Source organism: Polypterus senegalus, chromosome 11, assembly GCF_016835505.1.
Source record: "Polypterus senegalus isolate Bchr_013 chromosome 11, ASM1683550v1, whole genome shotgun sequence".
Classification (NCBI taxonomy): Eukaryota; Metazoa; Chordata; class Cladistia; order Polypteriformes; family Polypteridae; genus Polypterus; species Polypterus senegalus.
In genome coordinates, this window is record NC_053164.1 from 12,813,686 (window position 1) to 12,835,360 (window position 21,675).

Genomic DNA, 21,675 nt, shown 5'->3' on the forward strand with positions numbered 1-21,675 from the left:
TTCAACCAAGAACATCCAAGATAAAATGTTAATAGTATGGAGAAAAAAAAATCAGAGATGCTTAAAAGATCAACAGACAAACAGTACTTGTAGACTCAGGTGTAACTAATCACCTTCTTCATTGCACACAGAGGTAATTGGCTTCTTCTACCTGTGATTAACTGTAACCACTAGGATTAGTTTTGCTATTCCAGGAGTACTCCAGTACAAGTGAAAGAAAATGATTTGACTATGGGTGGCAAGGTATTTTCAAAAGATATCAGGGATAAACCTATGGACAAGTCCAAGTCAGGAGATGGATACAAAAAAAAAAAAAAAAAAAAGAAAAAGAAAAAAACTCTCTCTCAGAGCATGGTAAAGTCCATAATCAAGAAGTGGAAAATATTTGCTACTACTAGGATCCTCCTCGGATCAGGCCATCCCTACATTCTGGATGGGAGAGCAATGAGGAAACCAGCGAGTCTACCAAGAGGCCTATGGCAGCTTTGAAGGAGTTACAGTACTTTATGACAAAGAGCGGTCTATCATAAGCGCTCCACAAATGTGGCTTGTACGGGAAGCCTCCAAGAAAAAAAAGCCACTCCTAAAATTTGCTTAAAATGCACCTCAAAAGATTACGTGGCCTTGTGGCAAAAGATATTTGGACAGATGAGGCCAAATAGTTAAAAATTTAACTTCAACACCAAACGGTACACCTGGAGCAAAGTCAGTACCGCTCTCCATCCAAAGAACACACCAGACCTATAGTAAAGCATGGAGGGGGTAGCATCTTGTTGTTGGGGGCATTTCTCCATTTTTCTTGTCAAGAAAGAAGAAAAAAAATGGATGGAGCAAAATACTGTCAAATTCTTGAAGATAACCTGCTGCCCTCTACCAGAAAAGTCAAAGATGGGAAGAAGATTCACTCATCAACGTGACAATGACCTGAAGCACAGAGCAAAACGGACAACACAGTGGCTGAAAGAGGAAAAAGCTCACACCTCATTGAAAATATGTGGAATGATTTGAGGCTTACAGTCCACCAATGATCACCATCCAAGGTGACCGAGTTTGAAGAGTTCTGTAAAGACTACACAGAATAGATTTGCAGAAGTATCCCAACAGACTGGAATTAAAGCAAAAAGGGGGTTTCACAATGTGCTGACACAGTGGGGGTTGGGGGTCCTTTATCAATTCAAACTATCAGTTTTTCATTATTTTTCTTAACTGTAGCTATACACTCACCTAAAGGATTATTAGGAACACCATACTAATACTGTGTTTCACCCCCTTTCGCCTTCAGAACTGCCTTAATTCTACGTGGCATTGATTCAACAAGGTGCTGAAAGCATTCTTTAGAAATGTTGGCCCATATTGATAGGATAGCATCTTGCAGTTGATGGAGATTTGTGGGATGCACATCCAGGGCACGAAGCTCCTGTTCCACCACATCCCAAAGATGCTGTATTGGGTTGAGATCTGGTGACTGTGGGGGCCATTTTAGTACAGTGAACTCATTGTCATGTTCAAGAAACCAATTTGAAATGATTCGAGCTTTGTGACATGGTGTATTATCCTGCTGGAAGTAGCCATCAGAGGATGGGTACATGGTGGTCATGAAGGGATGGACATGGTCAGAAACAATGCTCAGGTAGCCCGTGGCATTTAAACGATGCCCAATTGGCACCAAGGGACCAAAAGTGTGCCAAGAAAACATCCCCCACACCATTACACCACCACCACCAGCCTGCACAGTGGTAACAAGGCATGATGGATCCATGTTCTCATTCTGTTTACGCCAAATTCTGACTCTACCATTTGAATGTCTCAACAGAAATCGAGACTCATCAGACCAGGCAACAATTTTCCAGTCTTCAACTGTCCAATTTTGGTGAGCTCGTGCAAATTGTAGCCTCTTTTTCCTATTTGTAGTGGAGATGAGTGGTACCCGGTGGGGTCTTCTGCTGTTGTAGCCCATCCGCCTCAAGGTTGTGCGTGTTGTGGCTTCACAAATGCTTTGCTGCATACCTCGGTTGTAACGAGTGGTTATTTTAGTCAAAGTTGCTCTTCTATCAGCTTGAATCAGTCGGCCCATTCATTCTCCTCTGACCTCTAGCATCAACAAGGCATTTTCGCCCACAGGACTGCCGCATACTGGATGTTTTTCCCTTTTCACACCATTCTTTGTAAACCCTAGAAATGGTTGTGCGTGAAAATCCCAGTAACTGAGCAGATTGTAAAATACTCAGACCAGCCCGTCTGGCACCAACAACCATGCCACGCTCAAAACTGTTTAAATCACCTTTCTTTGCCATTCTGACATTCAATTTGCAGTTCAGGAGATTGTCTTGACCAGGACCACAACCCTAAATGCATTGAAGCAACTGCCATGTGATTGGTTGATTAGATAATTGCATTAATGAGAAATTGAACAGGTGTTCCTAATAATCCTTTAGGTGAGTGTATATCTTTGCCTTATAGGTAAATTCTATATCAAATCACTACACTTTTGAATGTCATCATCAGATTTAAATGAAACTTGGCAGGCTGATTTGGTCATGGTACTCAAATCACACTTGTCTTGGATCAATATTAAGGGTGATTTAAGCTAACAAAGTGTAAATTGGGTAGATTATGACTTTGACTGGCTACATCTCCCTAAATAAGTCGCACAGAAATGGTTCCCATATTGTTTTAAAGCTGTTTTCTAACTCTGTATTTTGCAGAAATGCTATTCTTTCCCCAAAAATTACTATGTTGTGAATGATTATATTAAAACTTGAATAGCAAAAAATGTGCGATTTTAAAAATCGGTCAATTTCTTTCAGCATATGATGGCATAAACTTCTCCAGAGAACATGGTCTTTGGTTTTTGAGTCATTGCTGAGCTCTCATTACTTATAGGTGGCATCACATGGTTTAACATCACTAATGAGCCTTTTACATAGCAGCCACATTGACAAGAAAAAAGTATGGCAAGCACAAAAGTAAGTAATGACATTACAGGTTCCCATCATGCTACACTGAAAATGAACGGAAGCTTCATTAATGTCATTAGTGACACTTATGCTTGCCATATTATTTCAGGTCAAAATGGTTGCTGTCAAAACGGGCCCATTCCAATGTGGCTAATAAGTGCTAATCTGGTCTGGGCGCAGAGCATTGGCAAACTTTTATTAAAATCTTTATGTATATATTCATTTTTGGCAGTAAAGCAAAAACATGTTCATATTTTCAAAGGGGGCAATTCTGTTCTATACTCACTGTACACAGAGACTTCAGAAAATATTCAGACTACTTCACTTTTGTCAAATTTTGTTACAATACAGCCTTAAAAAAACTTATTTAAATTAATTCCAACTCCATAAATCAAAACAAAGAATACTCCACAACAGGGTTTCTTAAACTAGAGGGCACAAAACAGCTCTAATTGAGTCACACCAAGTTGTGAATTTCTATTAAAGTAAATGGTCGTAAATGGTTTACGTAAAAGCCTTGCAATGGGTCACCCTCTTGCATGGCTGAAACAAATCAATCCTCCAAATGCCCTTCATCAGCAAATCTTGAAGGGGGAAACCTAGACGACATTCGGTGTTGAATCTCCAAGGGTTTTTTAAAAAATAAATAAATAAATAAAAAAGTGTAACAAAATTTGGCCATTCAGGAGGAAACATCACGTTGATCGGCCACCATTATGTAGCAATTACAAGTTGCGAACACGTGCAATAGGGAAAAATTGGGTCAGAAGGGGGTGGGGGAGTTGAACCGCCATTGGTTTAGAATGACAAAATGAAAACTGGATTTCTGGAATTTTTGCAAGTTTATTAAAAATAAACTGAAATATCACATTCACACAAGCATTCAGACCCTTTTATATGACACTTGAAATTTAACTCCTATTCTATTTATCGACACAGAGAGGTTTCAACACCTGGTTTGGAGTCCACCTGTGGTCAACTGAAATGACTGGAAATGATTAGGAAAGCTACCCACCCATTTATTGTATATAAAAGGTCTCGCAGACGACGATGTGTAGCTGTGCAAAAACCAAATCTATGAGGTTTAAGGAATTGCCTGCAGAGTAGAGAGAGTCAGGATTGTGTTGAGGTACAGAACTTGGTGAAAAGCTACAAAATGAAATTAATAAAATTGCACAGTAGCCTCCATAATTCTTAAATGCAAGAAGTATGGAACCACCATGACTCTATCTAGAGCTGCCTGCCTGGCCAAACTGAGCAACCGGGGAAGAAGAGCCATAGTAAGATGGGTGACCAAGAACCCAATTATCACTATAAGCAGAGGTCCAGAGAATTTTTGTGGAGATATTAGAAACTTCCAGCAACAAGCAGCCAGATGACACATGAAAGCCTGCTTGAAGTTGTTTTTTTAGGGCGGCACCTAAGGACTTAAGAATGTGAGAATTGACTGAACAATGACTGAACGTTCTGGCCTCAATTCTACACCACTCATCACCTGTACAATAGCATTCCGATGCTGATACATGGTGGTGGTGGTGGCGGCTGCATCATGCTGTAGGGCTGAATTTTCAACAGCAGGGGCTGGGAGACTAGTCAGGGTTGGGGGAAAGTTGAACAGAGTACAAATGGCAGAGAGATCCTTAACGTAAACCTGCACGAGAGCCCTCTGGACCTCAGACAGGGTGGAAAAGTAACTCTAAGAACAAACAAGAGAGAACAGGAGGCACTTGGGGCTAACTCTCCAAAAATTAAATAGCCCAGTGAGAGGCTTGATTTGAACACAATTGAAAATTTCTAAAGAGAACTGAAAAAAGTTGTCCACCAGTGGTCTCCATCCCAGTGGACACAGCTAGAGAAGTTGTGCACAGAAGAATGGTGGAAAATCCCCAAATTCAAGAGGTTGGAGGAAAGCTTGTCATATCAAACCCAAGTAGACATCAGGCCATAATCTCTGCTGTTGTGGTGTGCAGAATCTGCAGATTTTGGTCTATATTTTCATTATATTTTGCTCAAGACAACACTCAATGAACTTAAATAAAGGTAACATTAAAGCATATCTTCCTCCTGAATTGTACCTCAGCTGTTCAAACAAAAAAAAAAAAAAAAAAAAAGGAGGTCATGGCGATGCCTCAGGCCATCAACTACTTTACAACCCGAGAAAGGATGGGCATCTGGGATAAGTTGCTAAATGGGTTTACACCCTGGAAAAGGAAGACACGCTAGTAGGTACTAAGTAACATCAAAAAGTTTTATTGTTTGGGAAAATGGACGAGTGAATTCCTTCATTATATTTACAGCCAGCCAATCGGAATATCCAACAATTACATCCTGCAAAACAACCCCGGAAGAATTTTAAAATAAATAGGCCTTGTCTGAAGAGCGATAGAAGAGGAACAGAACAACATCACAGGAGGATGACAGCAACGTCAGAAGAGGGTGCCAGTAACATGAGGACGTGTTCATGTGATCGTAAACAAAAGCATCAAATGAACAACAACTGTACGGAGTGCTAGATCAACGCCATCTTAACTTTTTGTAAAACTTTTTCTAAAGACTAAATATCCAGATGTTGCTATCCACATTTTCGTTTATGCTTTTATCAACTGGAATTATTATTCATGTAATAAATACTACGCTGCTTTTAAACTTTCTATACTTTATCTTCATATTTAGAGTGACTGAAGTAAAAAGGTATATTGAGCACCTGGTGCAGCCAGAAGTTTGCCATACTCTTTGTGCTGCGAGGTTTATTAAGGCTGCGGGTTTGAGCTCCACTCAATAGTAAGGAACAGTGCATAAAGTAATGCATTCTTGGCTGATAAATGGCCTTTATCAAAAGGCTTTGATAAAGGAGATCCTGCACCTTAAAGGTGAATTACGTACTAGCGGACATCAGTAGAAATGAAAAGGTAAGTGCATTTAGGACTAAAGACGGGAAGCACATCTTTACACAAAGAGCTGGGGGACTCTGAAACAAACTACAAAGACATGGAGTTGAAGCAGAAACCTTGACAAACTTTAAGAAGTATCTGGATGAGATATTGGGACAGCTTAGCTATTAGCTAAACAAATGGGCCTGATGGACTAAATGGTCTCCTTTCCTTATGTTTCTTATTTTCTTATGGGCAGATTGGTGGCTCCGATGTTAGGGATCCGTGTTGGCAACCAGAAGGTTGCCGGTTTGAATCCCATAAACGCCATTGGACCCTTGACCAAAGCCCTCAACCTGTAATCGCTCCATCCTGGGTACGATGTTAATCTGCATCCAGCCCTGCCATCAGGTCCTCCAACTTGCAGGGAAAACTTGTGGGCTGGTGGCAGGATTGGCACTTCGGCCAGTGTTCCAGTGTGGCGAGGTTGAACTGCTGCACTCGGATCACAATCTGGGTGATTTGCCGTGTGGTGGGTGTGGCAATGCGCTGTAATCGGTGCATCCACCCCAACCTCTCCTCTCTCATATGATGGACTGAAGGGTCATTTGCCAGACTTTTAGCCATCTTTATTTGGGGATGAAGGTTACTTATAAATTACTGTGTCATTTACTGGTAAACCTTTGACAGTAAATAAGTGCAAGAAAAGCACCAGCTAACCTAATAATTTAAACTAAAAAGTAACAAGTCAGGAATTACAAAAATAAATGGAATATGTGGCAGACACAAAATAGAAAAACTGTCAGTGCATAGGATCTTCACCAGGGAGCCACCCCACACACACACACATTAAATACTGTTAAACTTTACCTGCAATCTGCTCCTCAGTAAGTTGATCAGCCTAAAGGAAATAAAAAGAAATCTACATTAATTGCAATATATACACAATCACCATGCATAGAGAGATTTGTTATAATAAAAAAATTAAAAAAAAAAAAAAAATGTATGAGCATAAGAGCAGTTGTGTATTCGGTGCCTCATTTTTGCCACGATTATAAAACTGAATGCAATTTCATTCTGTCAGCTGTAAAGCATGAGAGCAGTCGATTAAATTTAGCAGTGCTACAACAGTAATTGAATTTAAAATTAATATACAACAAATAGAACACCTTAAGTATTAAAAGAAGTGCTTGAAACGTTTTAAAATTTTTTTGTGTCCCTAAAAGGTGAGATCAACCAGTGGCAGGATTCAGGGATAAACTTTATGCAACCTTATGCAATAAAAATCAGTAAAATTTTAAAACTAATGGCACACCCAATATTTAATTAATTAATAAAAAAAAAAAAAAGTCCTGCGATAATGTAAAGTTATATTTAGACCACACCAATAAATAATTTCAAATAATAAGACAGCTACATGTCATGGAATAGCTCACGTGCACTGCAAAAAGGACACAAGTGCACGGGACACCCCAAAAGAGAGGAATTCAAGTTCAAACAAACTGCACTGCAGTAATGCCTTTCAGAGATGTACTTCACTAGGAGCAACGGAATTTCAAAAGAAAAAAAAAAAAAGAGAAATTTGCACCTCAATAACTATGCCAATAGTAGTAACCCATTTATTACTAAAGAATTGGAATTATATAGAAATCAAAGATTTTTTTAATAAAAAGAAATACAGAATACTGCACATGTACTTTTATTTACCTGTTTCAAGTACTGAGCTATGAACTATTTTGCATTTATAAAAAAAAAACACACACACACACACACAGATCAGGGTGCCCAACTCCAATCCAGGCATTTTTTTTTTTGTTATTTTAACCATTTTCTTGAATAGTGAGCAGTTTTTGCTGCCAATTAACTTTAAATCGATTACCTTAAAAAAAAAAAAAAAAAATTAAAAAGTACATAGCCAATCATCTTAAAGATGTCCATGTTAATGCGACTACAAACAAAACCCTGTCGCCACCCTATAACAGCCTATGTACGGACTATACTAATCAACCTTATACATATGTAGTAGTGTTGCTGTAAACCTTTGATGCTCAGCACCGATCCTGGAGGACCTCAGTGGCTGCAGTGTGTGTGTTTATTTCTCTGACCATTTTCTTTATTAGGCTGGCACAGTTGTAGTGCACATTGGTTTATGTCTCAGGTCCTTCCTGCATGGGTTCTGCACATTTTCGCCCAAGTCTTTGGACTATGGGAGAAAACCCACGAAGACATGTAGGTTAGGCGACGTGGTGATCCTAAATTGGTCCTGGAATCAGCAGACCTCTAAAACCTGTTCTGGACAAAACCAGTTACAATATGAATGATTTTCTTAAATTAGTGACAAGTTTTTTTGCTGGTAATTAATTGATTTACTATTTATAACTCAGAACCTTTAAAACAGGGGTGAGCACTGGGATGCGGTGAAGGTTGCGTTATACCGTGATGATTCACATTAGAAAGCATTGAACAGTTCATTACAGGTAAAACGGGGTGGGGGAGAAAAAAAATGTGCAGCACAGAGCCAGATAATTTATGGTCAGTGGGGGGCTCCGCCCCCTGCTCGCTTCACTCACCCACCCCCATGTTTGGTTTACTGGATATACAATTTATTTTTTGTATTGCTCAAAAAAAAAAAAAATCACACAAGAAGTGCTGCAATTAACAGGCCCTGCCTCTTGACAACCCCGCCAGCCTTGACCCTCTAAGACCACCAGAAAAACTCCCCCAAAAAAAAAATGAACCAACCTTGGGAAAGGCAGTTCAAAGAGAGACCCCTTTCCAGGTAAAAACAATATTTGTCCTTTAATTCCGGCCATGGGTGTGGTTAAATTCTTTATTGCAGGACTTTTAACGCTGCTCGCATTCTTTGGGGTTCAGCGAGCGCTGTCCTTCGATCTTTTTAAAGCACAATTAATTTCCTTTTTTTGCACTAATGCGAGCTTTTATTTGTCGACATTTCACTTCTACCTTATTGTCCTTTATACGTTTTATATGTACGGAGACACCTGTATCTGTGTGTGCGGCTTCCCTTTACACCTCTGACTTTTTTTTGCCCGTTCTCTTTCATCTCACGGTTCTTTTATTTGTCTTTCGTGATCTTAACATGAAGATCACGTATCGTCTCCCAGTTGTTCATTCCACAGGATTTTTTTTTTTTATATAAATTAAATAGAGAACATATTGTTCTCATTGGCAAAACAATAAAGCTTGGGAGAAGTTTGAATTTCAACACTACCGTTATCCGAAGTCATAAAAACAATGAATTAAAAATTCGAGAATAAATATGAATGTCCTCAAATGGACCAGTCTGTGTCCCAAGTTCAAAGCCATCGACAGATTGAGGCAGTTTTAAAATAAAAAGGCAGACCACGACTGCTTCCATCATAAACATGGAGGGGTGAGCAATGGTTGCTCCTGGTGGGCTGCAGGTTTCCAGGTCCAACTGCCCCATGCTTTATTTATTGCTGATGAAGCACTTATTACTCAAGTGACATTTTTCAGCTTCATTTTAGCTGTCATGCATGTTAAGATTTAGAGCCCTTAATTGCTTATTTTAGTCTTAAACAGTTGCATTCCTTGTTAAATTACACAAGATAGACTTTATTAATCCCATGGGGAAATTCAGATGCATACAGTTGCAGAAACAAAAACAAGGACATAAACTCAAAGGACAAATACAGCCAATTTATCATCAATTGATAAGCAAATATTTAATATTCCTTATTGAAAAAATGAAAACTGACTAAAATTACCAGCAGTTTTCCATCTAGCTTGTTTCCATTTACTGCTGTGTGTACTCATTGTGGACTATTTGGTTCAATAAAGTACTTAAAGACACCGAAGAGAAAGTCGGTCAGTCATTGTCCAACCCGCTTCATCATGAACAGGGTCGTCCCTTGTCAGGAACCTATCCCAGCTAGCATAGGATGCAGGGCGGGAAGCCAGACCATCACAGAGGCAAACACTCTCGCACTCGCAAGGCCCTATTTAGCATTGCCAATCCACCTAACCTGCATGTCTTTGAACCCACAAAGAGACAAGGAGAACATGCAAACTCGATAAATGGAGGACCTGGGACACAACTGCTGGTCTCCTTACTGCGAGGCAGCAGCACTACCATTGTGCCAATTCTGAAGAAAAAGTGAAGAACTGAAAACTACTCGTCCGCTTTAGAATTTAAATCATTTGGATGATATCATTAGAAAAGGGGAAAAGGAAAAAATCTACAATTTAAGAATGACCCAACATTACAGTCATGGCCAAAAGTTTTGAGAATGACGCAAGTATTGGCTTTCACAAAGTTTGCAGCTTCAGTGTCTTTAGGTCTTTACATCAGATGTTTCTCTGGTATACTGATGTAGAATTACAAGCATTTCATAAATGTATTTATTGACATAAAGTTTATGCAAAGAGTCAATATTTGCAGTGTTGGTCTTTCATTTTCAATTTGCCCTGGCATGCTATCAGTCAGCTTCTGGGCCAAATCCTGACTGATGGCAGCCCATTCTTGCATAATCAATCCTTGGAGTTTGTCAGAATTGGTGGCTTTGTTTGTCCACCCACCTCTTGAGGATTGACCACAAGTCCTCAATGGGATAAAGGGCCGAGGGAGTTTCCTGGCTATGGACCCCAAATTTTGAGGTTTTGCTCCCCAAGCCACTTCGTTCTCACTTTTGCCTTATGGCTCTTGCGCTCCATCATGTTGGAAAAGGCCTAGTTGGTCACCAAAAGCTGTTCTTGGATGGTTGGGAGAAGTTGCTCTCTGAGGATATTGTGGTCCCATTCTTTATTCATGGCTGGCAAAATTGTGAGTGAGCCCACTGCCTTGGCCGAAAAGCAACCCCACACATGATTTGTCTCAGGATGCATTACTGTTGGCATGACACAAGACTAATGGTAGCACCGCTCACCTTTCCAACCCCCCCGGATGCCCCAAATAATAGGAAAGGTGGTTGATCAGAGAAAATGACTTGACCCCAGCAGTCCAATCCCTGTACCTTTTTGCAGAATATCAGTCTGTCCCTGATGTGTTTCTTGGCTTCTTTGCTGCCCTTCTTGACAGTCACCAGGCCATCCTCCAAAAGTCTTCACCTCCCTCGCTGTGCATGCAGATGCACTAACACCTGCCTGCTGCCATTCGTGAGCAAGCTCTGCATTGGTGGTGCTCCGATCCCAAGCCATGAATAAAGAATGGGACCAAAACATCCACCGAGAGCAACTTCTCCCAACCATCCAAGAACAGTTTGGTGACGCAACAATGAACAATTCAACATGATGGAGCACCAGGCCAAAAGGCAAAATGTGAGAACTTAGTGGCTCTGGGAACGCATCGAAATGTTGGCTCCATGGCCAGGAAACTCTCCAGACCTTAATTCCATGCAGAACTTGGGGTCAAGAGGTGGGTGGACAAACAAAAACCCACAAATTCTGACAAACTCCAAGCAATGATTATGCAAGAATGGCCCGCTATCAGGCAGGATTGGGCCCAGACGTTGATTGACAGCATGCCAGGGCAAACTGGAAAAAAAGGGCCAACACTGCAAATATGGACTCTGCACATAAACTTCATGTCACTGTTAATAAAAGTCTTTGAAACTTATGAAATGCTTGTAATTCTACTTCAGTATACCAAAGAAACATCTGACAAAAAGATCTAAAAACAACGAAGCAGCAAACTGTGAAAACCAACACTTGTGTCATTCTCCAAACTTCTGGCCACAGCTGTAGAGTTAAAATACTACCAAGTCATGAAATTAAATAAGACCGGTTATTAGTCAGGATTGTATTTTCCAATTAAACAAATGGGTTGGAAGGACGTTGATCACCCTAGACAAAGATGGATTCCAATCGCAAAAAGAACTATGGATAGTATTCATGAGAAATGTTTACCTATAAAAACTCTTTACAAAGATAGTACAACTTTCTGAAGATAGGCATTAAGAATTTAAGAGGACTGATGGGTTATATGTAGGTGAAAAAATATGCCCAACATCCATTTTATCCAAATAAAATATTTTTAACAACTGCACTCATGAGCTTTTCTGTAATGCAGGTTCCTAAACATTGTTTTCTTCTTTTGGCTGCTCCCGTTAAGGGTTGCCACATCTTCTTCCATATCTTTGCCCTCTGCATCTTGTTCTGTCACACCCATGACCTGCATGTCCTCTCTCACCTTATCCATAAACCTTTGCTTTGGCCTTCGTTCCACTCTCTTTACTTTCCTCCTCTCCTCCTGCTTCCGGACACGTCTTCCCCCTCTTCTTTGGCCAACAGTAGCCCAATTTCCTAACAGTACTGGTGGCGGGTGTTGTTAACCCGGGGCTTGACCGATCTGATATGGAAATTTGTATGGTCGCCCGCATATTGATTTGGCAAAATTTTACACCGGATGCCCTTCCCGACGTAACCCTCCCTATTTATCCGGGCTTGGGACCGGCACAAAGAAACACATTGGTTTGTGCATCCCGTGGCTGGGTTCACAGTAACATGAGGCTTTGCCAACTAGTGTGCTGTTCTTAAATAATGGGCGACAAACTCAAATTGAACCAAAACTGCTGCTCACCCTTACCAAATACAAAAGCTGAATGAGGCTTAAAAAAAATAAATAAATAAATAAAAAACACAGACAGAAAGCCATCAGCCATACCAAATGCACTTCAGACGAGGTCATCCACCTGAAGCTCAGCATGTTCAGGCCCGGCCAGTACTTGAATGGGAGAACATCTAGGAAAAGCTTGGGTTACTACTGGAAGGGGTGCTGGTGATACCAGTAGGGGGCACTTACCCTGTGGTCTGAATGTGGATCCCAATGCCCCAGTGCAGTGATGGGGACATTGTGCTGTACAGATGGCACCACCCATCAGGTAAGACTTAAAACCGAGGTCCTAACTCTCAGTGGTCATAAAAGATCCCTGGGCATCCTTTGTAAAGAGTAGGGTGTATCCTGATGGCCTGGTTAAATTGCTCTCCATGGCCTAATCATTCTGACCACCGAATCATACCCCAACTTTAACTGGCTGCCATTACATCATCTAGTTGGGTGGTGAACATTGGTGGTATTTAAAGTGGCTCCCCACTCTCTATGTAAAGCACTCAAAGTAGTGAGGGGGGAGGTCAGGTTATGGAGCCTGTACTGGTACAGCGCGTTACCACACCCACCACAAGATGAAACAGCTCGAGATCCTGGTTGTCAAAGGCAGACAAGCGGATCAGTCCCAACCTCCGAAAATAACCCTCTATCTGCCTGGTCCAGCCACTCGGGTCCTCAACAATAAGGATCCTGTAAGCCAGATCACCCTTGGGGAACCGTGCCACATGACTGTAGTGCCACAACGGACGCTCCCTCACAATGCAGGTCATGTGCCTCATTCGGGGCTCCGTGAGCAACACAGAGTCAAACCAGTGGTACCCAAGGATTTTCTGAAGAGACACAGTACTGAAGGAGTCCAGTCTTCATCTCAGATTACTGGATAGCGCCCAGGACTCGCAAACAAGAAGCACCAGGACTCTAAAGACTTGGACCTTCGTCCATTTGCAGAGATATTGGGAGTGCCACACACCCCTTTCCAGCAACCTCATGAATTTCACCCCCCACACTCCATTCAGTGACTTCATAGGAAGAGTCACCAGAGACATGAATGTCACTGCCGAGTTAAGTAAACCTCTCGACGTGGTCAACACTCTCTCCACAGACACATTGCTGATGGCCGTACCCAAGAGGTCATTAAAGGCCTGATCTTCGTTTTTATCAGGACACTTCAACTTGAAAGTTGCTCCAGGGATTCTGTACAATGGCTGACCTACGAGGATTAATAAAGTATATCAAAATCAAATGAAGAACCTCCTCCACTCTCTTTCAGGCAAGCCTTACGCTTTACCGCCAGACTTCAACTCGCCCATGTGAGACAGCATGTCCACCTTCATACCAGACCGGTTAGTACTTCTGGTGCTACCTCCTGATCATTTCCCAGTTCTGGCAGAAACCTCATAAAGTGGAGACAGCCAATCCCTGCAGCACCCATGGAAACCTACAGGGCTGCCCCACGGGACAACAACTCCCTGCAGTTGTGGTACACCAGCCCGGAAACGCTGCCACCCAGTGGAGCAGAGGCGCATACATTCTTAGGTTTTCTCCCTCTCTAAGTCCATCTACTACTCTGACCTCCCAGCTGGGCAAAGATCTTCTGCCGAATCCCACCCTGGATTCCAGTCCAACCATCTTGGCATAACATGTCCAGTCTCCAGCTGAGAGAGAGAGAGAGAGAGAGAGAGAGAGAGAGAGAGAGAGAGAGAGAGAGAGAGAGAGAGAGAGAAAGAAACACAACCTGCAACTTAAATATTCACTGCAATGGCCTCGAGTTCATCTTAGTCACCCATTAATACCAAATACTTAGGGTGTGGTTTGGGGATAAGAATTGCACACAGCAACTTAATGTTCTTATGTTGCTTATGCATTTTCTAAATATAATCCAATGCAATATGAACTACTTTGAAAAGAGATAGAAGCAACCACTACAATACACCATTTGCCTACAATAAAGGCACAATGTTTGAATTGAAAGTAGCTCTTTTATCATTCAATGCCTTTTGATACAAATAAGAGAAACAAAACAAAACTTGCTAGAATGGCGAGGGCAAAACAAAGAGAGAGAAAATAAAATGCTAACATTGCAATTTCCAGAACTTCAAAATAATGAAGTCTGGTCCACAGTAGTTAATCCACAAACACAATATAAATGCTGCAGTGAGAAACTGATCTGTACAGTCAGCAATGGAGAGAATGAATGAGAAGTCAGTGTGCAAAAAAGTTAAAACTAGACAGAGACATTCTTTGAAAAAAAGATAAACTAGCTGTTTAAGCCTATGCTGTAAAAAGCCCGGGCTACTAGAAAACATGGATTCTGGAACTTTCCGGTGGATTCGTTTTGCCGACGTGCTCGGCCCCGTTGTCTATCAGTGGCTAAGCAAGTTTCTCTCTCTGCTCTGAGGTTTTGTTTTACTGATGTGCTCACCTCAGTTGTGCATTAGCGGCTAAGCGAGTTTCTTTTTCCTCAGTGGTTTTGTTTTGCGGATATTCTCGCCTCCATTTATCAACGGTTAAGCGAGTTTCTCTTTTCTGTGAGGTTTCATTTTGCCGACGTGCTCACCTTTGTTATCTTATCAACGGCTAAGCGAGTTTCTCTCTCTCCTCTGAGGTTTTGTTTCACTGATATGCTCACCTCGCTTGTGTATTAGCGGCTAAGCGAGTTTCTCTTTGCTCACCGGTTTCACTTTGGAGACTTTCCTTGAGCTTCATGCTGTTGTCTTGCACTTCCGGGCCGGACAGACAGATACACACTTCCATGCATAGACGTTTATATGCAAGATGCTATGAAGCCATCAATTTGTAGAGAAATACAAAACATCCATCTTGCTTTCATAGCTGCACTTGTATTTGTGTAAGCGTTACTCTGCAGTTACTCGTCTTCATTGGAGATCCTACCCTGTATGTGTAGGCAAGTTCATCAACTCAAACATTTCAACTCAGCCCGCGCTCCACAACTCTTTAAAACAAAATCATACCCATTTCAAAAGGTGATGGTTCTTTATTCTTCACATCAGAGGATTCCAATCTTCTCCCGATAACAATCACTAAAAACGTTCCCGTTTCTGCTTGTTGGCTCTGGTAAAGTATAGATGGCAGTTTAAAACATTTTCCATGTACTGAGACAGGAGCTTTTTCTGGGAACATCCAACTCTCACCAGAAACCAAATCTCTGAGAAGATGCCAGTTTACAGGAAAGAAGTCATCCTACCTAAGGCTGATTTAGAGACATAAATATGCCTAGCAGGCCTGTCCCCAGATTGTAAGAAGAAACCAGCATTCCTGAAGAAAGCCCACACCAACGCAGGAAAAATGTGCCAACTCCGTAAACCAAGTGAGCAAGCCAAGAATTAAACATGACACTGGATTAATTTGTTTCTAACTGGACTAGCTTTAATATGATATTACTAAAGTTAGTCACTTTATCAGAAGTCTCTGATCAGATTACAGTATACTACTGATGAGGCCATGCTGTTGATAGACCTGTTTAAAAGGAACGACTCAATTTAATAATACATTTATAAATTATGCCCTTCCCACGCTCAAGGATTTGTAACAGATTCTACCGGTGGGTTTCTTCCAGGAACTGCAGTTTCCTCCCACAGTCCAAAGACATGCAGCTAAGGTGAACTGGCACGGCTAAATTGGCCTGAGAGACAGAGGAGAGAGAGTTTACCCTGCGATGACCTGGCACCGTGTCCATGAATTATGCCTGCTGGGATAGGTTCCAGCTGCCCTGACTAAGCAGGTTAGGAAGATGGATGAGAGAAATGAATTAAAAACTAAACTGATAACAAAACCAGCATTTGTGTGTGCACATGTGTAGACATACTAAGGTGTCACTTACACTGCCAGTCAAAACTTCGGAATCAACCAGAAATGTTTATATTCTTGATAGACACCAATTTTTTTTTTTTTTTTAAATCAAAATACAATAAATAGATTTAAAAATACAACCAAGATACTACTCCTCAGATATGAATTAAGCTTACATAGATTACTACCTACAGAACATAGTGACTGATATATATTACACACCGTGGAAGCCAAGGTCTGCAATACACTTTGCATATGGATAGCTAGAAATCCACAAAGGGAGAAAAAAAAAAAATGAATCATGCATCTTAAAATAGTCTTTTATTCCTGAGCTTTCAACACCTTCCAGGTTGTATCATAAGAGGAAAATTATTAGAGATACAGGAATCAAAACCAATAGCAGTACACCATGCAGTGTATGCCCAGCTGTTTACGTGAGAACAACATCTAAAACACTCTCAATACTTTATACAAGAACACTGAAATGTTGTCAGAAGACCCACAACCTCCGATACACACACACACACCTACCAATTCAACTGGGACACGGTGCAAGTAAGATTCAGGGCAAATACGAAGAGTGCCGGAGAGCTGGCTGAATCGTGGCTATCAAATGAAAACACCATTAACAGACACTTGGACATGAACCCAGCATATGCGGTCTTAAAAAGAAGAACATCCAAATAATAACGACTTTAAGACCAACACCTTTGAAACCCACCATGCCCATTTGCTATGTATTTAAATCTTTCTCAGAGAGAGAGAGAGAGAGAGAGAGAGAGAGAGAGAGAGAGAGAGAGAGAGAGAGAGATTGATCAATTGATAGATATGATATCTATATACAGTACATCTATCTCTATATATCTATACATAGATACCTATCTATCTCTATCTGTGGCAAACGGCAGGGGATCCTGCCCAGCCGGGACACCTGGAAGGACTGGGAGAGAGACAATACCTCTCCTGGACCACGAGAGGGCAGCTGCCCTGGTTTGCATTGGATACACAGGATTAGACCTTAGAAGCTCAAACCTTTTTGGGTGCTCATGGCCACCTCCGAGGATTATGGTCACACCAGGAAGAACCGCCAGAAGATCATCATGAAGCACCTGGAGCAAATCCAGGGTATTACAGAAGGGACTGCCTCACTCCACTAGAGGAGCCAGAGTTGGGAAGAAAAAGACAGAGCTTGGGAGAGGAGTGAGGGCGAAAGAGAAGAAGTAAAAGGCAAAGAAAGGACTGAGCCAAGCAACTTTTGTGAGTTAGTGTCTTGTGTGGGCAAAAAGAAGAATAAAAATGTGTGCTTTTGGACATCTTTGTGCCTCAGTGTCTGTCTGTAGTTGGGCTGGTCTCTCTCTACCTACCTACCTACCTACATACATACATACATATGCATATACACACACCGTATATCTTCTAGTAGTGGCCGGCTTCTTATTGACGCCCGTTTCCAATAAACGGTGGGCTTGAAGAGATGTTGCAACAAATAGACGCCAGTCTCTAATAGTAGCCGGTCTGTAGTAAACACCGATCTCCAATGACCCACCGCCTTTTTCGTATGCTAATCCTCTTTTCGTACCATCTGGGCTACCGTCCTCCTGCAGTGAATCATACGGCAAGTACCTTTTCGTGTCAAAAATGTTTTGTCGTCGGATGCTATCGAGGAAGCCAGAAAGCCAAAAAGAAATTTCTTTGTGTACATTTTGTCTTCTTGTCTCCACGTCAATCATAACCCCACAGGGAGGGTAGATGTGGTGGGAAGAACATGAAAATGCCATCTTCGACACGTTAATCCTGATAAAACTGATTACTGCGTGACAACAAGCAATGGAAGTACCTGTATTGCCATCACAAGAAGAGGAAGATGAAGAACTCGCAAATAACGAAGCAATCATTACCTATTCAGACGACGAGTAGATGGTAAGTACTGTACTTTATTGTATCTTATCCAGTCTCATGTTGTAATGTATACCTATATGCGCGAGTTTGGAGCTCATTGCATTTCCTTACGTTCCGCAGGGGACTTGTCGGGCTGATGAGCGCTTTGTGTGAAATTCGGACTGGTGCAGGCCAGTGCTGGTGGCATCATTGACAAGAAAGTTGACGTCTACTGTACCCGTTTTTCATGCTTACGGTAGTACCGTACTGTATACTGCTTTAATAAGACCGTACTGCTGTACTGATAATTTCATTAAATCCTGAAATGTTCATCCAGTGTTGCTGCCTACATTTTGTGACCGTAAATACGGAACCATACCGTATTTTACTGGCAAATGAAACCCGTTTACCCATCGCCATTCCGTCTGCGAGGTGAATAATAGCCGGTCTCCAACAACCGCCAGTCTATTTGAAACGCCGGGCCGTCTGAATAATTTTTTTGAATAAATGCCTGGGCGGTAGATAGAGATAGAGAGAGAGAGATAATCTCCTTTATGTCTAATCATTTTCCTCTGATGATGACACCTTGTAGATTGTCTAAAGGTAATAAATAAAAAGACTACTTAAAATATGTGATCTGTCCCTTTGTGGATTTCTAGCTATCAATATATATTATATAAATTACATACACACACTAAAGAACTTCTGTAAAAAAGCCACATTTCCCACTGTGGGCAAATAACCTTTATCTACTACCAGTCAAAAGTATGGAAACACGCACAGACTTCAGTTTTTCATAGAAATGATACGTCTCTTCAAGAGGATACTATTACATTGGTTTAAAAATGAAGCCAAGACATTAAAAGGGTTCCTAATAGCAGCTTAAAATGACCTTTAACTCTATTTGCATAGGACTACAAATCCCCATTTTCAGTGGTCCTAATGGTCAAGTCCTTTAGCTTATCCTTAATCAGACATGTTTACATGCTAATTGGCCATTAGAGAAAACTTTGTAAATTGCATTACTACCACTGAAACTGCAACTCAAGTGAACAGAATAACCAAGATACTGGGATTCCCAAAATTCCCTAGGTTCAAAAATGAAACCACTTTCTCAAAAAGCATGTCAGTCTATGGTGTTTGTTCTAGAATGAAGGATATTCCATAGGACAGACTGCCAAGAAACTGAAGATTTCATACAAAGGTGTCGATTGTCTGGAGAGAGGGCGGCAAACTGGATCTGACCGGGACTGAAAGAGGAAACTCACATCAGATGGACAACTGTGTATGCAGTGCGAGAACATACACCTTACAGGTTCTCAATTGGATTCTTCCCTAAATATGTGCCAAATGTCAGCATTGTCTGCAAATGAGGGGGGAAAAAAACTCCAGGTGGTGGCAGAGTTTCAAAGAAAAAAAAAAAAAAGACCATGCAAGAATCTGGCAAATAAGATTAAAATGGACAGAACAACACAGATATTGGACAGCAGATGGTTTGCAACTGAGAAAAGATCAGACCAGGATGTGGATGACATTGGTATTCGAGGTGTAGATCAGCAAGATCCCAAATGAGAACCTGTTTGTTTCTCACACTACACACTCCGATGTCCTTATTCTCTTACACAGTTGCCCCTCATCTGGTCACAGACACCTATGCATGAAATCTTCGGTTTCTTGGCAATCAACCACATTCACAACCTTAATTCTGCGCAAAAAAAAAAACCACCACCACAAACAATGGATGAACAAGTTTCTTGAGAAAGGCATTTCATTTTGGCCTTTTAAACCTAGAAGTGCATTTTAGGAATGCCAGTACTTGAGATGGCTCTAACTGCAGTCTGCAATACCTATGACAAAGGTCAGATAATGCCCATGCCCTCCTACAACCCTAACCTTAACTGTAGTGTAATACAATGGCCATTACATTACTGACACACTGTGGTCTGCAATTACACGCCATTGCAGTACTTTGCAACCCAAATGAACAGCAGGTTTCAGCGTTACTAATGAAATTACAAAGGTTTCTCTAATAACCAAATAGCATTTCAACATGACGAAGGATAAGCTAATGAAGTTGACAGTGAAGGAAAGGCTGCTGAAAATGGGGCTTTGGATAATAAATGTAAAAAAATAAATAAAAAAAAAAATCGGTCATTTCAAGCAGCCTTTATCAACCCTAGTAATGTCTTGGCTACATTTTAAAAATCAACATAATGGTATCTTCATGAATACCATGCACATGTTTCCATTCTTTTGACTGGTGGTAGATATCCAGATGAAAGGAACTATTTGACAGGTAGATACAGGAGGGAAATGTGACTTTTTACAGAAGCTGTTTAAATAAACAAATAGATGGAAAAACAAAATATGTTTACACAAACTTGGTCTATGGTATGAAATCTAAGACTCATAAGCTTAATTCATATCTGAGGAGGCAAAAGTTTCACAGGTTTTAAAATGAATAAATGACTTAACTAATCAACTGTCAAAGCTGTGGTATTCATTTAGTCGGCTGCAATTCCCAAATCTTCATTATCCTCCACAGTCTGTCTGGTGGACCCCAGTTGTAGCCTTAGGGTCTAAGTATTTATTTTGTCCAGTTGATGGCAAGGCTACGATTTTTTTTTTTAGCTATGCAGCATTAAAAATCTGCTCCCACTAACTGAGTCTATGAAAATAAGTATTCTTGTATAGCGTCCTTATCAAGAGGATGACGTAACCTATATGACCGTAATTGACTCCTCCTCCCAACTAACTGTAAGCCATAACAGACGCAGCACGCTGCAAATGCGGCAGTGTTTATTTTGCAGATAAATCCCTCTGTGCGCAATTTTGTTCGCTTGACCCACTTTATGAAACTCACCTGACCGTTTGGATGCGAGTTAAAAAAAAACTACGCACACCCACCGCAGGGGAAGGAGATTTTGCTTTACAACTAATCTCGCTATGTCGGGAACTTTACTAAGCTCTATTGCGTCTTTATCTGCATGGTTGCAACCGTACACATCTGCAATCGCCCAAGCCACACGACATGCCTTATCTGCAACTTTAAGTACGCAATTATTAAAGAATCGGACATAAAGGCACAACTGATCTTATTTGACAGGTCAACCGAATACCAACGTTTTCCTCCCACGATTGATTTTACACAATGGTGACCAGAGGACGGGGCGGGGGCGAAATCCCACTTTTGCAACCTACAGTTTAAGAAAACCGAGTGAAACACAAACACTTGCAATCCAACGTCGCGTACATAAAAGGCAAAAAAAAAAAAATCAACGCAGACACAGATGTTAGCAAATCAGGTAACGACTGGAGGACCACCGAAATATTAGCACGTCTAGAAACGTCTGAGAAACTGAACTAGGACTCGCCGGACACGTGTATGGTCAAATTAACAAAATGACACCAATCAAGACGAACCAAAATTTCCGTTCTCGAAATGCATTCGAGAAGCTCTGTACGACGCAGCTGGACCCTTTTATCCATTTATTTATTTTTTTTTAAGTGGGTCATGTGCGCACCTCTTTGCCTCATATAGCGCAATGAAAGTAAACGCACTCGTTAAAACAAC

At 41.1% G+C, this 21,675-nt stretch overlaps 1 protein-coding gene across 1 annotated transcript in view; it reads right to left on the reverse strand.

The window, feature by feature from the left end:
- Positions 1-21,675, reverse strand: part of calm3a (calmodulin 3a (phosphorylase kinase, delta)) — a 50,455-nt gene that overhangs the window by 28,633 nt on the left and 147 nt on the right. Inside the window, exon 2 of the mRNA XM_039768058.1 lies at positions 6,698-6,728. Within this exon, the coding sequence (XP_039623992.1) occupies positions 6,698-6,728 (31 nt within the window). The remainder of the gene's footprint in view (positions 1-6,697; positions 6,729-21,675) is intronic.